Genomic DNA, 19,118 nt, shown 5'->3' with positions numbered 1-19,118 from the left:
AACACAGCAGCAGGGCTACCAGCTTTTGGCATCTGTCTCCAATCTCTAATCTTCTTATTTTACCAGGGAAAAACCCAAGAGAATATCATTTAAATGTTAAAACTTCAACACCCAAAACTGGAATCTCTCAAGCCACTGATGGTTAAGGTGTTTCTACTAAATGAACCCTTCGAATAGACAGTTCTGAAAAATGTAGTGTTTGGTTTGGGAAGGCTCTGCACATGGGCAGCAGAAGAATTACCTTCTGTAGGACACTGAGCTTCAGAACCACAGTCAGGGGGTTCTGTGGGACTCCCAAAATATGCTGATGCACTGCTTTTTCCTGGGGCTAAAGCAGTTCCATTAAGGGCAGAAAAACTCCTCCCTACCTGGAGCGTGAACATTTCTTTTTGCACTCTGAATGCCAAGGTATTTCCCTCCTTCCACTGAAGGTACATTGACATTGATGACACTTTGCAGTGTCAGGAGAAGCACAAGCTCAGGCAGTTAGAGGCATGGAATGGTTTGGGTTGAAAAGAACCTTAAACATCCCCTCATCTTACCCCTGCCATGGGCAGGGACAGCTCCCACTGTCCCAGGCTGCTCCAAGCCCCATCCAGCCTGGCCTTGGGCACTGCCAGGGATCCAGGGGCAGCCACAGCTGCTCTGGGCACCCTGGGCCAGGGCCTGCCCACCCTCCCAGGGAAGGATTTCTTCCTAATATTTAATTTAAAGCTTCTTTAAGATTTAATTTAAAGCTACTCCCAGTTTGAAGCCTTTGTCCTGTCACTGCAGGACCCATAGGTCAGCTCCCAGCACTGCATCCCACCCCAGAGAAGCCTTGTAATTTGTGCCACATGTGATTTATCAGCTTTAGACTGCAGCACAGAGAGGGCTTTGGGACCAGAACCAGGCACATCAAACAACAGAATGATCCTCTTAATTCCTGCAATGGCTGCAGGGGAGCACAGGCAGCCAGGTCAAGTGGAAGGAAGTCTCTTTCTCACAAGCTCACCTTTAGCTTTTGCTGAGGTGTGCACCGAGCTTTTCTTTCCTGATCAAGCTTGCTGCATAGGGAATCTGGAATGACACAGAAACAGAGACACTGCTCAAGCCAAGGTTTGGCTAAGGAAACACCCAAGCTGGAGATCCCTGTAAATGAAAGGTTTTGTTTTCCTTCCTGAAAATGAGGAGGAATTGTAGGAAACAACACCTTAAATACAAAGGTTCAACTCTTTATGAAACCTCAGGGAGGTTGAAGCAGAAATAAAATTTTAAATGACCAGAATTAAAACAACACATAGAATCTTAAAAATCTGTGTAAAAGATGCATTCTGATGCTTTGTTTGTATCAGAGGCTGACAAAGGATAAAGCCACCTGTGAGATCATAAAAAGTCAGCTGTCTGTGGCAGATCAGGCGATGCACACTGATCCCTGCTCAGCCACAATACAGCAGGTTGGGAGCGTGAGACTTCGTGTATTTATATCCCCCTAATTAGGAAGTTCATAATAGTTATCTCCAACTTGCACCAATCTGAAGGGAAGCCACTGAAGTGGAACAAATAATTAAAGAAAAACAGAGAACATGGGCATATTAGGGAACACTGTTATATTTAGAAACAAAGTGGGATGATGTGCTCATTGGCCAGAGGGAATACATTACAGGGCTGCTCTTCTTCAGTGCTGGGCCTTTAGAATGCAACAAAACTAAATTGCTCTGAGATTTCCCCATAGCTGGGAATCCAACTGGCTACAGATTCTTTGATGATGACTTTTGGAGGGACTGCTGGAGGAATTAAGGCTGGGAGATCAAAAAATCCTGTGTCCCTGCGCTCCTAGGTGCTGCTGCACACTGAGCTGACCTGCTTCTGCTGCCAGGCACTCCAGAACATGCTCACAAATAATGTCAAATATGTCACTGCAAGATGGCAATTCTGTCACCTGAAGTCAGGATCAAGGCCTTAACCTGCACAAACAGCAGAAGGAACAGATGGGCAAATGCAGAGAGTTCAAGCAACCTGCCCCACACGCAGTGAATTTACATCCGTATCCACTGACCCCACATGTTCCTGTACACCCCTGTTTTGACTTTAAACACATTATGCCCATAATTATTTTAAATACACTATGCCCATCCATTATGAGGGTGTTTGTGTGAATTGTGCCCAGCCATTGTGCCTCTGGGCTGGGGTAAAGCATCGTGCCTGCAAAGACAGAGAGACCTATCCATCCCTGCCTACCTTAACCAGGAAAAAGAGGAGGGAAGGATTGGGATGAGAGGAGAGAGAGGGGCTTTTGAAGTTTAGACATAACCCTTTCATGTCTTGGGGAAGGAGGTCAGTCTGGCTGAAAGCAGCAGCACCAGGACGCAGCAGTGTCTGTGGCTGAATGAAAGCAGAAACCTTTCACAGGGGTGTGCTGCTTCCCCCCTGCACTGCCCTGGAAAGGGGAAATGTGTGTGCACAAATCACTGCTGACCAGAACAGACCAAGATTCCAAGTGTTTTGTCTGACTACTCTTGTAATCCCTACCCCTGACGGAAGATAACAGGAATCAGGAATTTTGTGGCCGGATCCCTCCCCAAGAAGCAGAGCTGTCCCCTCCATGTCCCCATGCACAGCTGCCTTCAGGACAGGGAGCTTGCAAAGGCTGCAAAACTCCTTCCCAAGCTGCAGCAGAGAGGGGGTGCAGAGAAGCTGCTTCCCTGATCACCTCTGGCCATGGTTTGGATGCAAAAGGGAGCCACAAGCAAAGTGCACAGAAAGAATCAGCACGTTCCAGCTGGGACCTGTGGTGCCTCGCCAGCTGATTCCTGCCTCCCTCCCACCCACGAAGGCCAACTTGGGTTTGCATGGCCACAAATTATGTAGGACATCTCCCAGGCTGTACTGACCTAGATAATACAGCGGGGTACATTCTGTCAGAAATTAACTGTTCTTAATCCACTTCTCCGCTATATTTGGCATCTTTCTAACGCGTGTTGTTTTACCTGATCTCCTGGCAATTGATGGCAGTGGGAGAGGTGGATGTTCAACAGGGAAATGACTGCTTTCTCCATGAGTTAAATCATCTACAATGTCATGTTCTATTTCTGTCGTTGTCAGAGCATTCAGTAACTCTGATGCTGTGGTGGAAGAGGATTTAGGGCTCTTCCTGGCATAAAGGTGGCCCTTTTAAAAAGGTGTACAGAAATAATAAAAGTGAAGGCAGTTAGTTGGGTTTTAAGCAGCAAAAACCCCAGTTTTTGTGACCAGGTCCACATTAGTAGGAAACACAAAGACAGCAGATCTGAAGAGAAACTCCAAGCAAAATGCAATATGGACGCTGCGGACATATTTATATATATTTGTAATACGGACAATATTGCTACACGCTGACTCCAGTCTAATCCTGGTACCCATTAGGAACTGGAGCACAGTCCCCTGTGCATTCCTGGAGCACATTTCCATTTATTCCACCTGGAAGGAGCCCACTCAGCAAGCCTGGGGCCTGCCCCATGACTCAAACCAAAGCACAGGCAATGGATAGGATTGAGGAGTAATTTCTGAAGTTCCTGTCTGATCCCTGTTTACACACTCAGATATCGAAGAAATTTCACCATCCTCTTTCAGAGGCTTCACCTCTGCATCCCATCTCTGTTGAGGTACACGATTTTACATCACCCTGCCTTCTGTTGCCTAGAAAAAATATTTTGCACTCATGCAGAAGCTGAGGCTGGCTTGTGGCTCCCTGTACATCCACACCCATTTTTGATGAGAATTTCTGCAGATTCTAAAGGAAAGGAAGCTTTCTGCTTAAATTTCTACAAGGCATTCTTTTCTTTAACATTTGAATTTACTGGAGAAAGAGGCACAGCTCCATCCTATCCACCCAAGGCATATCCACATGTGGTGTCAGGATACAAGTTTTGCTCACCTGTCTTTGAAAAAAAGAGCAAAACGAAAAGAAAATCAACCAAAAACCTGACAGCAAGAAATAAAATTCTGGTGAAAAGAGCTCACTTTCCTGTACACAATGAGAGATGAGCCTTTTGAGGACACAGGACACAGCGTTCCAGAAATGTTCTTTCACCTGTCATTATCTGTGTGCCTGTGAGCAGGCACTTCAGCACAAGATGCCACTCAAGAAACCCGAGAGCCATTCTGCTCAACAACTGTTTGCATTCCCTGCAAGGTCAATCATCTGAGCTGCACCACTTGAGGCCAAGCACAGAAATCACAAATGGCACTGAAGCACTGCCGTTTCCCATTTCCTGCTTTTGAGAACCCAGATCTCCCCACACAGAAACGTGGGTGCTTCTTGTTTGGATAATGAATACATGAGTTGTACAAAAGCTTTCCATAAGCAGTGTAAACCAGGAATTGGAATGGTGCTCTTCTGAATTACAGTGCAACCCAGAGGGACAGGCTCTCATGGCTCTGAAGATTTACCAACATTAACCACATGGTGGATTTTTTTTTCCTCCCTTCTTTTAAACACTCTGTCAATCTCTAAGGATCAGGGTGAAAGATGATGCAGAGATGGAAATCGGTTTTGCAGAGAGATAGTTCCTGATTTATTTTATTGCCTGACTCTGAAGAACAGAGTTGATTTAAAGGAGCACTGAGAGCAGAAATTCATAAAACACAGAGCAGTTCCAGATGGATCCAGTTCTGAGCTCTGAACATTATTATCAGCCTGAAGTGAGGCTGGTAAGGAAGAATTCAGTTCGTGGGAGCATAACCTAATTAAAATATCCCAAACAAAACCAAACCATCATTTTTCACTTAATCTGGAAAGACAAAGGCCTGCCTGTTTCACATTTCTAACACAGCTCAAAAATCTGTCACCTTTTACCCCAATGTAAAATCAGTGGGATTGATCATCACCCAATGATCTAAACCACCATGGGTGATGAACAGCACCTGAGCTTTCCCTGATGGACAGGTCAGCACTGAGAACCCACAAACTACTTGTAAGGCACCTCTGAGAGAAAATTAAGAAAAGCTCCTCAGTTTGCAGGAGGCTTAAATTTCCTGCTTGGCATTCTACTTTCCTGTGGCCATGTTTGAGAGAGGTTAATGAAAACTTTAAAGGATGAAAATCATAATGCTGGCAGTGCTGCTTCTGATCTTTTTCTCTCAGCAGGCAGCTGGCAGAAAGTTCATGGTTTTAATGTCTGTTCCACTAACACAGTTGCTCAGAGGACAATATCAGACAGATGCAGAGTCTCGGGCAGAGGTGACTTGGTACTTGGTTACGGTGCTGGGCTGTCCCAGCAGATGAGTTCTGGTCTCATTGGACAGAAACTAAAAACTCTAAAGGCAGGTGAGCTCTTCTAAGGGTGCACCACGTGTGTGATGTCTGAATTTCCCCCATCCTGCAGAGCAGTTCCTCCTCTCTGGCCCTTTCTGTACCACTCATTAACAAAAGCCAGATGACCCTCAGAATCTCAGAATCATTTGGTTCAAAAAGAGCTCTAAGATAACTGAGTCCAACCATGCCACCAAAGCCCAGCTCACCACTGAGCCATGTCCCCAAGTGCCACATCCACACAGCCTTTAAGCCCCTCCAGGGATGGGGACACCACCTCTGCCCTGAACAGCTGACCCCAGTGCTTGACAGTGAAGAATTTTTTCCTAATATCCAGTTTAAACCCTCCGTGGCACAACAGGATCCACATGCAAAATCCACATTTTATATATGATCCCTTGTACACACCCTGTACTCAGCCAATTTGGGAGGCAGCACTTTGCCAGATAAGGAAGAGAAAAATGCATTCAGGGAGTCTAAGATCCATTTTCTTGTTAAATACGATGATTGGTTGTTTCCTAGCATTTGGCCAAGATCCTGGCACATGCAGGTTGCAAAACTTCCTGGTAGCTGCTTCAGACACTCGGAAAACTCTGAAAACTGAAATTCCACCTGGACATCAGGAAGAAATTCCTTACTGGAGCCGTCTGCATGGAGAGGCTGTGGAGCCTTCCTCACTGGAGGTGCTCAAAACCTGCCTGGAAATCCGTTCTGAGCAATGCGCTCTGCGGGACTCCTCTCCAGCAGGGAGCTTGGACTCGGGGACCTCCAGCGGCCACTCGCAGCCTTACTCATTCTGTGATTCCCATCAAAACGAATGGCCACACACCAGCCTGCTGCTCCAGCAGCCCTCTGAGCCAGGCTGCCTGCAAAGAACCCAAATCCCGCCAGTGAAGATGTAAAAGAACAGAGCTTTTTCCCAGCGTTTTCCCAGCGACCTGAGCCTTACTCCAGGCTTTCAGGAAGCGATGGCATATTGCTATTTTTGAATTCTGGCTCCGGCAGAGCAGCAGGAGCAGCGGGGGCCGCTGATCCAGCCCTGCTTTAATTTAAGCCCGGCTCAAGCTGAGCGCGGAGTTAGCGCTGCAGTGGCGGCCGGCGGGCGGCAGAGGGCACCCGCGGGCCGCGCTGCCTCCGACCGCTCCCAAAACAGGGAAGAATCTCCCCAAAAAACCGGGACAAAAAGCGTCACGGCCAGTGCAGGGCACGAGCTTCACGGCAATCTGCAGGGGGTGCTGGTGCTGGGATGTTTTCAAATGCAGTCAGGATAGGTTGATTTTTTTTTCCCGTTATCGCGTTCGGCTTGTATTACAGATATTTCCGAAATAGCGAACACGCTGGGTTAATTTATTTTAGTGTCTGATTGCTCAGTTCAGGGTGAGTGAAATGATCGTTCTGGAAAAACCTCTCACTGGTACCCACAGTTACAGGGGATCAGGGGATGACAGAATCATTTAGGTTGGAAAAGTTCTCCAAGATATTCAAATCCAACCATTTTCCTTGCACTGCCCAGTCCACACTAATCCATGTCCCCAAATGCCACATCACACAGCTGTTAAACCTTTTCAGGGATATTCAGGAAGGACTAATTTAAGTTGTATATCTTCAGCAGTGAGAAGAGCCAAAAACCCCCTTGACTCTAGTCATCTCTATTTTTTTGTAGAATAATTTTTAAAAGCAATGAAGTCCCATTCTGTGACTAGTTACATCAATAAATTTTGAGCTTCGTACTACAAAAGCATACACCTATGAAGGTCTAATTAAAACTATGATTTCAGTATGTATGAAGCGCTTCTGCTTTTCTCTTTGTACTTCTATGTTAACAAGAAAATTAAGTTAAAGCCCTGTCAAAGTAGTAGTGCAGCATCTCAGGTACAAAAAAAAAAGCACCTAAAAGTGCCAGTTAAAAACAAAACAACAACAGCAATTAAACACAAAATCAAAAGCTTTTGTGTATTCTGCACCAATTCATCCATGCAATAACCCTGGAAGGCCAAAGTAGTTCTATCATTACCACATTCAGTTCATTAATCTTAATTCTAGATATAAACATACAAGATACATTCCCATGAATGAATTAAAGCCACTGCTGGGATTATCATCTCAAAAGTGCTGACTCCATTTCAGTTATAAGCCAAGACATCTCTGAAGATTTCTGCACCCATTTTGGCAAACACACTCATTATTTGCAGGAGTCTCTCAGTTTTTCATACAAACATCTTTTTATCAGTCTCACTGATCACAACTGCCCCACAAATATAAGCATAAAGACTTACTGGTGATTCAACAACATTTTCATTAGTAATAATTAAATTAAGGCATCTGTAGTGAGGGAAGAAGTCCTGAATTGCTGGTGCAGCACATTAAATGTTGAAAATATTCTCTGTAAGTACATTCAGCTCTGTTAAATGATTAAATGACTCTTAGTCTGTCCACAGCACAAGTCATTAAGTGAAAAGGGTGTGAATTACTTGATCATATTTATTTTCCTGACCAAGGAAATCAGGAAAACCACCACAGCTGGCTTGCTGGAGGTCTGGGATATCCAGTTCCAGACACAACTTCACCACAGGGCCACAAGGTGAGTGGCAGAGGTGATCCATTCTCTCCCTGCCAGGCAGAGCTAGCCAGCTCCAAGTTCAGCTGACACAAGAGATAAGGACTGGGGTGGGCCCACAAACTTTGTGCTTAGAAGTTCTTTGCAGCAGGAAATTCAGCTGGTCACCTGCCTCAAGCCCAAAGCAGCAGAGGAAGTGCTTTTCAGGATGGCATCCTAATTAGTATTTTCTGTGACAATAAAATTCACGTCTCAAGTAAAACTTCCTGCCTGTCGTCAGGACACAAAGGGGGACACAGTAACAATGGGCACACTAAAGGAAAAGAGTGCAGACCAGCTGCAAAAAACACCCAGAGATATTTTGGACCCGAGTTTCCTCCACAAACAGCCTCTTTCAAACACCCTCCATGTCTCATTGAAATCTCTGCAGTCAGCAGGAACAGGGCGCGTGGATGCTCGGCAGCTCTAAAAATAAGGCCAGTCCTAAATGCCTCTAAACATTGCAGCACCAGTCTGACAATCCTGGCCTTCAAATTTACTTTTATGTCCTAACCCATCAATTAGAAAATGACAGTACCAGGAGGCTGGGCAATGCCCGTGACAAGCAGGAGGAGAATTTCAATGGGGGAGCATGGGGCTGATTCAGAGAAAGGGGGATATTTCCAAGATTGCCCCAAAAACAAAACTCATTCAGCAATGTCAGACTGATCACAGAGAAAGCACCAGCACAGCAAGCATTAGCTGTCAGCCTCACCATGCACTGCTCTTGAAACCACACTAAGCATTCATTTATTTGAGTGTGGAACAGCTTCCCATGCTCCAGCCCCTTTGCTTGCACAGGATTAAGAACGTCAACTTTTCAAAACAACACAGCTGAATGTGATGATCCAGAGCTGCACTAGCACACAGGCAAAATCCCTCTTGGTTTTAAAATAACAAGCAAGAGACCCAACAGTAACGTGTGCCTGCACTGAACTGTGTTTTGGCAACTTGATCCTTTACTGCTGAGTTAAGCACTTCTTCTAGTGTCTGAAATGAGAAAAAGACACATCCTAAGGTTTATTTTCTGGTGGGAAGCAGGGATTGAGCAGATTCCCTAGGCAGAAACATTTAACTGCTCAAAGTTTACTGATTCACTCCTCCTCTCTGCAGAAGCACCTCTCCATGTCGAGTCGACACATTTTGTTTAGTTGAAACAAGTTTAGTTGAAGACACATCTGGTTCCTGTACGAAAGTAAATCTCCAGGTAATTAGGCTCCAAACCAGCTGAGAACTGCGTGTTTACCTCTTGCTAAATGTAAGGCAATAGGAGCTTGGTAATGATGCATCTACATGGCTCACATTGGAAAAATTTGAGGTGTAAGCTTAAAAAACACAAAGCAGCAGCCAAGGACATTTTTATCAGAGAAAGTAAACTTACAATTTGTAGCTGCTGCACCATTTCTTCTCTGTACGCCAGCTCCCGCTTCATCTGATCTTGAAAATTGTCTGTATGAGAGGATAAAAAGTACAATAATTGAAACAGAGACCGCACGGCAGTATTGACACCCAGCTAAGCTAAAAATCAAGCCCAGTCACTACTGAGCCATCACAAAGCACTACAAAATTCCTTCACTCAATTAAAACACACGCCTAATAAATATGTGTCTAATAGGAGACACCACTGACACCAGAAAAAAATCTGGAAAAGTTAGATTTCACTACTTCGCCCAGCAGAAAATGTAGAATGATAACTTTGTGTTGCTAGCATTTATCCCCAGCTATTTTCCTGCACGGGCAAGGCTCTGCAGTCATTAGTCAAACTTTTTCAGGCCCTGAAGAGGAGAGCAGGAACTGCTCTTCTTTGCTTTGGCATAAATCTGTTGACACCAGCAGCGATGTCCAGCTTGTGAGAGGAGAAAGCGTTCAAGGATGCGGGGTTTGATTTGTGGTTTGTAGCATCGTGCTGACGGCTTTGAACAAAACTGAAGCTCCATAAAGGGTGATGTGGAATTTGGAAGGGAGAAAGTCTTTGAAAGAGAGATCCCGGGCAGCTGGGTTACAGCACAGGCTGGCCTTCCTGCTCCAGTAGATTCCCCTTCTCTGATTTTCCTCCTAAACAACGAATTCGGACAAAACTTCATTTGTTAGAAGACTAACTGATGCTCTTGTGCTCCTTAACACTCCTGTTGGTGGGTGGGAAAAAGAGGAATATAAACAAAACTGTTGACAAGAAACAGGGGACTCCAAGAGCTGCCTGATGGAGGTCAGGGTGAAAGGATGGGCTGTTAAATGGAAGAGGAAAGAAAACCCATCAGAGCCACTATCATTTTGATTCAAGTAAGGAGCCTGTCCTGGAAGAAGTAACAAGGGGGCAGAGCTCTGTCCTCCTCTCAAAAAAGAACTCTGTCCCCTCTAAATGATGAACTGAAGTTGTTGTTTAAAAGAAAAGGAGGCAGGGAAAGAGCAATGAAACAGTGAAAGAGCAGGAAATTTTGGCAAACTGAAGCCCTCAGGAGTGCAGCACAACCACATTGAAACAGACATGGTGGTGTTATCTCAGTGAAGTTCTTCAGATTTCCAATAAATTCCCACAGAACTGTTAAGCCTATTCCCTCTACTCCGACTTGATCAGAAAAATAAGCCAACAAAAATAAATTCCTCTTTCCCTAGCCCCCCACAAAATTATGAAAAGGTAACTGCCTCCTGTCCTGGTCGCTAAAGTTGCAGTGATAATTGCAACTGAGGTCCTCCAGCTCCACTCTGAGTTGGCTTTAAGGAGAAATTTTCCTTTTTCCCCTCAATGCTTTCCTCCCAGCTGCCTCTTCACGGGCTCATCACCTCTCCAAACAAACAGCTCAGGGATCTTGCTCAGCCCTGCACAGCAAATGCCCAAGCTCACAGTGGAAATGGGGTGTTAATGGTAGGGACAGCGTTTTTTTTCGGCGGCATTTATCCGAGTCCAAGCGCTGGCAGACAAAGCCATAAGCAGTACCCAGGAGAAAAGATATGAATATTTAAATAGCTTTCTTAACACAAAATTAAATACTTTAAGTACCCAGGCTGCATCTCCACCGTTTTATTGCCGCATTGTTTAAAATGCAGACGGACAGAACGCGGAGCAGCCGACACGGAGGGCACAAACCAGAGCAGGGCTCCAGGAGAGCTCACTGTCACCATGCAGAGATGCTTGCATCTTTATCAGGACAGCAAATACTTTGACTTTCTACATGTGATCTGATTTCTTTTTAATTTTTTTTTTTTTTAATTTGAGTGATCTCTGCATTGAGAGATCTTAAAGGCAAAAGAAAATTTCACCTGCAGCTTTCAAGCCCAACAGCAACGTGAAAAATACAAGGTCTTGCTGTTTTGTAAATTTTCACAGTCCGTGTTTCAAGCAGGTTCAAGAGGCCACAGAGAAGACTGCAGCATAGCACTGCTTAGGGAGCTTGCAAATAAGCTCAGTTCTCATTTAGCAGTGATTTAAATGAGAGGAGAACTCTGAAACCAAGCACCATTTACTGCACAGCCCTGTTGTGAGCAGTGGCTTGATGCTGTGAAGGTAGAGCACCCCAAATGTGCTCAGTTCCCGGTGGAAGACGCCAAAGAGGTGACTCTAGACCTCACTGCAGGCAACCTGACATTTTCCAGAGAGAATAGCATTGCTTCCATATCTCTCATGCTGCCTCCCAGCTGAAACAGGGATGAGTTTTCAATACAATTTAAATTTTACCTCAACTTTCCTTTAGTTGGATCTCCAAAAACTCCTCTGCCTGGCTTCTCCCTGCCCAAGACACCAATACCATTCTAATACCCAACCTAAAGCAACAGCCCAACAGCAAGAGCCTAGAACAGCCCCTTCTCTTATGCTAGAACACACAATGCAACAGAGGACAAAACACCCTCAACATGGATTTACACAGATTTGCTTTACAAAAGTAATTTTTTTCTTTTTTTCTTGTTTTATTACACGTGGAGGAGGGGTGGGTTTTTTTGGTAAATCTAAATCTGTAAATAGGCTTTACGGTCACTTGTAGGTTTGGTTTATAGCACATTATCTGTTTTCTATTTTAATCCTGAAGAAAATTGACCACTACTTTATGGTACATTGAAACCACATATTTTTCAAGCCAGCATACAGCAGTCACCACTTCCTTGGTTGGCCGTACTTGTTCTTTTCTTTTATTTGAATTGTATTTCATGTGGTTTAATTGCAGTGTTTATTTACATGGCAAAGACAGAGCATTAATTTTACTGTAGAAGAACAAAAGGATAAATAAGAGACTTGAATGGCAAAAGTCCAAGATGCCATTTCGCCAATACCACACAGCAGCGTTTTGATCCCCACGAATTATGTGAAAATTACCTCACTCCCAAACCCAAGTAATGACTGGATTTATTCTGAAGGATGAGGTTATGCTCCTTTCATTAATATCTGTATCATGTCAAGTAACTCTTCTTTACTTATGGCGCTGTCTACATATTTCAATATTCAGGCCAAAGATGGAGTCATTCCCAGATTCCTCATACTTCCTTGCTTCCCTAAACATACCTATCTGATGCTACAGAAAGGGGACAAACATATTTTCTTTGAACAATAGGAAAATGCTGTCTGTGTTCCCTCTTTTTCTGTGGGATCATCCTGATCTAGGTGGGATTTCTCCTGGAAGAATGTTTCCGCCGTTGCTCCAGTGTCGTTCGAGAGATCCCAGCCAAGGGGTCTTTTTCCACATCTCTGCACAATCAGCCCAGCCTTCTGCCAGCTTCAGAAAAACCCTGCTCAGTGCCCATTTTGTTTTATTTGAGATGTGCCATGTACATTCCATCGCCCTGGGCAGCAGCACCCTGCTCAGAAGCCGTGGTGGAACGGCCATCTCAAATGGCCTTTCCCAATAGGAAAAATCCGAGCAGGAATTTCTGCTCCTTAAAAGGCCAGATCAATTCTCCAGTATCAGCTGGAACCTCCCGAAAATGAGTACTAGAAACCTCCTGAAAACAAGGATTAAGTATCTTGTCTTCAGAAGCCCCTGAGGGGTCTTGGCTGAGACACCAACCTCACCGTACCCCATGAGGACCCAGATGTGTTTCTGTGCACTCACTGTAATCAATGCTATCAAAACTAGTAGGATGCACACCAGAACAAACATCCAGCTTTGTGTTTTCCCTACAAAAGACCGGCTTGGACAGCTGCAAAGCCACAGCCGGGGTTGAAAGGGACCTTAAAAATCACTTCATTCCAACCCTGGGGACACCTTCCACCATCCCAGCTTGCTCCAAGCCCTGCCCAACCTGGACTCAGCAGAACCAAGCCCGAGATCCTGGCAGCACAACTGAGAGCCTGTCTCATTTTATCAGCCTGGCAGCAACCAACCACAAACACGCACAACACCAAAACCACAGATTTTGTGTCTTACTGAAGACTGGGAAAGACGCGTTTCCTTTCAACACCTGGAATTCCTGTTCCAGCCTCCTCCGCAGGTCGATCTGCTCAAACAGAACCTTCTGGAGTTCCTCTAACAAAGAGAAAAAGTGGTTTTGATAATCTGTATAAATAATTCTTGAAAGAACAGTTGCAGAGCAATTCATTACTCTAAGACAAAATATTTTAGCACTTATTAAAAAAAAGAAAAAAAGTGTTGCATAGACCTACCATAGATTTTGTGCAGAAAGCCATGAATATAAATCAATGTAATATATTATTTTAAAGTATTATATTACAGTGTCATGTATTGATTGATATATATGCATTAATCTCAATTATATCCACCCAAAGGTCCATATATTATTCATATGTTACTTGACAAGCTTAAAATATGGCGCAGAACAAAAGTGCCCCCTATTATCCTCATATTCTATTAAAACAAAGAGCAGTTTTATAATGTAAGAGGCCCTTATTTATTTTACCTTTCCCCATATTTTCCACATCCTTCTTCAGAGAATGAGGTGAATTGGTTTCTTGTGTGTGTTCTCCTTAAAAAAAAAGAAAGAAAAAAAGTTATTGATTTACTGATGGCGCTTTTTGTCAGAGCCGTCCTTACTATGCATCCTCTTCAGAGAATCTGGAGAAGAAAAAAAGGGGCAAAAATATAAAGAAAGGGTAAGATCGAGGTTTATCTACAAATTTCTGGGTGCATAGCACAAATATTTGTGAATTCATATTTTCCCTAGTTCATGGCCTCTTGCAGGCAATAGCTGATGTCTCCTTGATATTCTTCTTGCTGAGCTGATTCCTCCTTTCCCCCTAACCCCTCTCTTGAAGATACTCTTATCAGAGAACAACTGGGAGCAGGCAGAGAAAAAGGGAAGATCTTTCTCTACAGTCTCATCTCTTCTCTCAACGGGAAGCCCATGCTCTCCATCTGGGCAGGACCCTGTTCCAAAATCCACAGGAAAAATGCCTTTTTGCCTTCATCAGCTCTCCAGCTTTATCACCTTCCAGTGCTCCATGGCATGGGTGTGCTGCAACTGGATATAATTTACATCCAGCTGAGATAAAATTGACATTAGTGGTATTTGCATATAAAGGATACAGCTCCCAGGTCAGCCAATTGAGGGACTCAATTGTCTTAGGTTGCTCACATCAACTTTTAATCATATTACAGCACAGAATTTTCCATGTAACAGAATTTTGCTATTTCCAGACACATGCATGCTACTTCCTTCAGCCTTTTTTTTTTTGTCTACAAATTGAATTAAATTTAAAAAAATTAAAAAATCACAAGTTGTGAAGTTCACCTGAATGACAGTTTGACTTGGAGCTGAAACTTCTGACAAAAGGTGTTACTTTCACTATCCTCTGCAATTGCAAATTTTATCCTGTGATTTCTATGAATAGCTTCTATAAAAGTATGAAAAACTTTTCTAAAAATAATAAAATACTACTTAAGCTGAAATTGATGGGAGAATTTATGTTATTTACAGCTTAAGTAGAAATGGACTCTCAATAATTAAGAAAATTTTTGGTAAATAACCAATTATTGAACTAATTGGATTAATTCTTGTTTTAGTCCAGCCAGTAAATACACATTATTAACTTGACTGATAAGTAATCACAAGAGACATATATATAAATATATGCTTATGTAGTTAGAAGAGAGATTCATGGGGAAAATACCTTGGGTTTTGATGTTTCGTTTGGTTTTGCTTTTTTTCAAAATAAAAATCCATAGCACTGAATAGGTCATTGGACATCATACAACAGTTACTTTAAAAATTATTGTGTCATCACAATAGGCTAATTTTAAAGCTGAACTGGAATGTCTTGCAATAGATGCAGTCAGAAATCTTTTTGCAAAACATTTTTTTCTGTTTTTAAAAATCGATGCAATCCTATATCCAGTAAACCTTGAAGTTATAGCATATGAAACCTATCCAATAGCTCTGCATTTTAGCATCTCCACTCTCTTCAATCCTTAAAAAAAGCCAAAAAGCAACCACTCATTCAGGAAAAAACATTTACACAACTGGTATCTGGTGCCAGCAATTCCATTTTAAAAGCTCATTTATGTAACGTGGTGATTTAAACAAAAAAAATCATTTTTGTGGGATATTTGGTGAAAACACAGGTGAGTTGTCTCACCACAGTAGAAGATACAGCAGGCTTAAAAATATATCACCTTTTGGGCAGTGGTTTCAGGGGTTTCCACAATGTAAAATGGGTTTGTTGAGGGATTCTTTTAGCCAGCATGATCCTTTTTTAAACTGGATGGCCATCAAAACAAAATATTTTGTCAGATAAATTAGGGTACACAAAATCAAAAGGGAGAAATTTAAGTTTAGGAAGGGTGAATTTGCTGAATTGCAAATACTAGCATATTCCAAACCCATTTTTTTCCATTGAGGTACCCTTTTCTGTGTGCTTTATATGCAATTTTGAGGGACAACCAGCTCGCAGACAGAACGCAACTGGATTTTTCAAGGAGAAGGAAGGGAAAGGGGAAGAGACTGGAGTATGGTGACAATAATCCCTTGCTTGGTTGAGCTCCCAGGGCTGCAGGGTTTGAAGCTGCTGACTCGCTGGCACAGAAAGAACTGCATCAAAATGAAGATAAGGGCATGTAGCATGAAGAACAACTTCCCCAGCATCTGCAGCCTCCCTACTAAGCTACTGAAAAAGGCCTGTTAGAAAACCCTCCATGCTTGCACCTGAAATAAGTAAAGAATGGGAGTGGAAAAACGGAGATATTTAAAGGCCAAAGACAGGATATACGGTTTTAAAGAATAATTGCATTTCTAAACTGCTTTCTGATGTTAAAAAAAAATAAATCTCAACATTATTATTGTTAACAGCAGTAATAATCAGATGGGTTTCACCTTTCCTGTCCCCCTGAAAATTATAATCAGGAGCCTGCTCTTCTCCATTTTTCCATACTTCCCAGAGGCCTCATCACGCGTTGTGTACTGTTCTACCTTAATTGAAAGGGAGGAGGTATTGAATATTTAACCAGCTTCCCTTCTCTTAAATGTTAATTAAAAGCTAAATAGGTGTTTAAAAACAAACAAATAGAAAGCCCAAAGAATTTTAATCAGTCTAAGAAAAAATCACTTCCCCTACTAATAGCTCTACCATAACTCTCCTGGGCCTTGTCCGCACACAAACTTACACCATTTAGAGCAGCAGGACTGAAAGCTGTGCCACCCCTCTGTATGGACATGGAGATTTCCTTTAGGAAAGGCTATTTCAGTTTGTTCAGGAAAATCAAACTGTGCCTCTTGGATGAGGGGAAAGAGGGTGAAATATTTGCAGGCCACTTAAAAGGCCTTGGCGAAAGCTTTGGGTGCCTCTGCTCTTCCCCACGAGCATAGACATTGTTTTTCTGGAGTAAAGGTACAAACAGCTTTCTTAACCTGAAGTGTGAACACCCACCCATGAAGGACACCTCAAAATTGCTCAAAAATTGGTGCTGTGAGAAACAGAGGCCTCAGGGTTGGATACTGGCACCACCTCAGCTCCTGCGGTGCCGCCATTTTATAGCTCTACATCCACCCGAGCAGCTTAAGACTTTAATTTTTAACGTCTGGATTTTTAACATTTCTGAACCTATTCTCCTCAAAAGAAATTCACTTTGCCCTCACTGTAAAAAAAAAAAAAAACCAACCAAAAACCAAACAAGCCAGACATAGCCAGGTTACCCCTTCACGCTCTGCCACCTCCTGCAATCCTTCCCCGGGAAGCTCTAAGGACGCTTTCTGGAAAGCAGCTAAAAAAATTCCACACAGTCCCAGACAACTCAGCTACCTCAAAGAGCTGATTTGTCCCGCACAGAGCATGGATGGTCTGGGAATATAATTCCATTCTCCCAGATCTATGCCCTGCAACTGGTCCCTAGCTTGTGCTCTCCACAACTCTGACCACACCTGCGGTTTCAGACCATGTTATGTAAAACCATCTCCTCCTTCTCTGTGTCCACTTCATCCGTGCTATTCCTGGACAAGCACTGTGCTTTGCAGAGCCCACCACATCTGCCAAATGCTCTGCATCTCACCCCTGATACTGTGAAGCCCACAGCACTTCAGGTCCATCACAGCTTAAACACCCAGTAATATCTTCAGCTGGAGAGAAGCGCCGTCTGCAGACACAAAGACCACAGCAAAAAGTTGCTGCTGTCTTCTGGATATAAATATATAGAGATAAATACATTTATATCCATTTTTTAAAATGTAGGCAGATGTGAACCAGCAGACTTCCAGCGCTCCAGAGGCTCCCTCTGCATCTGAAATTAAAGACTCTAAGACATGCAGAGCTCTTGCGTATGTCCTGAAGAGATTCTAAACTTACTGAAAATATTAATGCATCCTGCATATTCATGCCACTTTTAGGGGGGAATAATCAATAGGGTATTCAGGACTTGGCAAAATATGCCTACTTTAGGAAACTCAATAAGCATTTTTTTAAGTGTTTTTGCGCACCAGGACTGATAAATGTCTTAAAAAATCTGGAGTTTCAAATGGCAATTTGCCCCCAAAAGTGATTTAAATTTAAAACAAACAAGTTCTTTTTTATGCCCAGATAAATTCTCATTTGTAACATCCATTTAAAGTTTAAAACACGAACATCTGATTAAAAAACATCCGCATTGAAGTACTAACAGATAGAGAGGAAAAGGAGTTTCAGGATTTCAAACTAAATACTCACAAACCTAGGCATTACCAACATAAGATACTGAAATTTTTAAAAAAGATTAGGAATCTGTTGGCTTTTGGTCTGAACCTTATTCATACATCTGAGAACTATTCCATAATTTTATTTTAGAAGCACAAAAGGTAGAAAATTTCAAATTCTTGATGTGTTTTAAGTGGACGGTAATATGCTCACCAGATTCCAGAAGATGAGGCTTTAAAAATGAGCAAAACACACCTAACATTAAGAAAATTGCAATAAATAAAGATATTCAACAATGATTAAACTTTTTTAATAATTAAAAGAGATTTCAGGAGGTACTTAATCTTAACAGATGAGAAATGAGAGAAATAAGAGAAATAAGGATGCAGTCCTACAGTCCGTCTGCAGATTTGTCTATCACGCAGATCCAAGTATTTATACACAATCTTAAGTATTAATACGCAGTTCTGGATCCCACATCTGAAACCTCATCTTGCCAACTTTTAACTTTTTTGGGTTTTTTTTCAAATATGACCCTAATAAAATTTAAAGTAAGTTAAATTCTGGATGCAGTACTTTCAACTTTTCCCAGTTAAGAGTACACAGCCATCCAGTCTGCTGCACAGTAAAAGCTGAGCTGTTTTCAACCCTCTATAAAGTATTTTAAATCTACAGCAATTGCAGTATTTGCAGAGTTGACCTGAAAATACATTTAAGAGTAAATAAAGGAAACTTGGCTCACCATTTCCAGCCTGATCTTTTCTGAAACTGCCTGGCAAAGCAGAGATCGGAAAATAAAATAGGGGAAATTGCAGCAAGATTTGAATTGTTGTTTATTAACACCCATTTTTAAGGCTCCCCTTTCTAATGAAAACCGATTAATAATTAGACTGGTTGAGGAGCAGCTTGCAGAACTCCTCTTTAAGGAACACACAGCCTTGCAATGTTCTCCTACCCTTCAACTCCCACCGAAGAAGGAGGCTCGGGGTAGCAAACCCAAGGAAAATGGACCAGTTACATAAGTTAGTCACAGTTACCTCTCAAAACTGCCGTGGGATTTTGAACAATTTCGAGCTCTTTCCAAGCCCTGGCTGGCAGGGAAGGAAGGGGTATTTTCACTGGCAGTTTTCTGGCTGTGCAGGATGAGTGGCTGTGGGATGCTCAAGCCCATTTCTATTTCAGCCTTGGAAAGAGCTCTGCTGTGGATC

At 42.8% G+C, this 19,118-nt stretch overlaps 1 protein-coding gene across 1 annotated transcript in view; it reads right to left on the bottom strand.

Moving 5' to 3' along the window:
- Positions 1 to 996: 996 nt before the first annotated feature.
- The window catches only part of SKOR2 (SKI family transcriptional corepressor 2), a 23,436-nt gene continuing 5,314 nt past the window's right edge, over positions 997 to 19,118 (bottom strand). Inside the window, exons 4-7 of the mRNA XM_064736284.1 lie at positions 13,713 to 13,778; positions 13,223 to 13,321; positions 9,250 to 9,317; positions 997 to 1,059 (exon numbers count right to left, since the gene is read on the bottom strand). Coding sequence (XP_064592354.1) covers positions 997 to 1,059; positions 9,250 to 9,317; positions 13,223 to 13,321; positions 13,713 to 13,778 — 296 coding nt within the window. The remainder of the gene's footprint in view (positions 1,060 to 9,249; positions 9,318 to 13,222; positions 13,322 to 13,712; positions 13,779 to 19,118) is intronic.

The sequence above is a fragment of the Zonotrichia leucophrys genome, chromosome Z (assembly GCF_028769735.1).
Source record: "Zonotrichia leucophrys gambelii isolate GWCS_2022_RI chromosome Z, RI_Zleu_2.0, whole genome shotgun sequence".
NCBI classification, from domain to species: domain Eukaryota; kingdom Metazoa; phylum Chordata; class Aves; order Passeriformes; family Passerellidae; genus Zonotrichia; species Zonotrichia leucophrys.
Note: the sequence above shows the minus strand (reverse complement) of the source record. Positions and strands in the feature narration are given on the sequence as shown.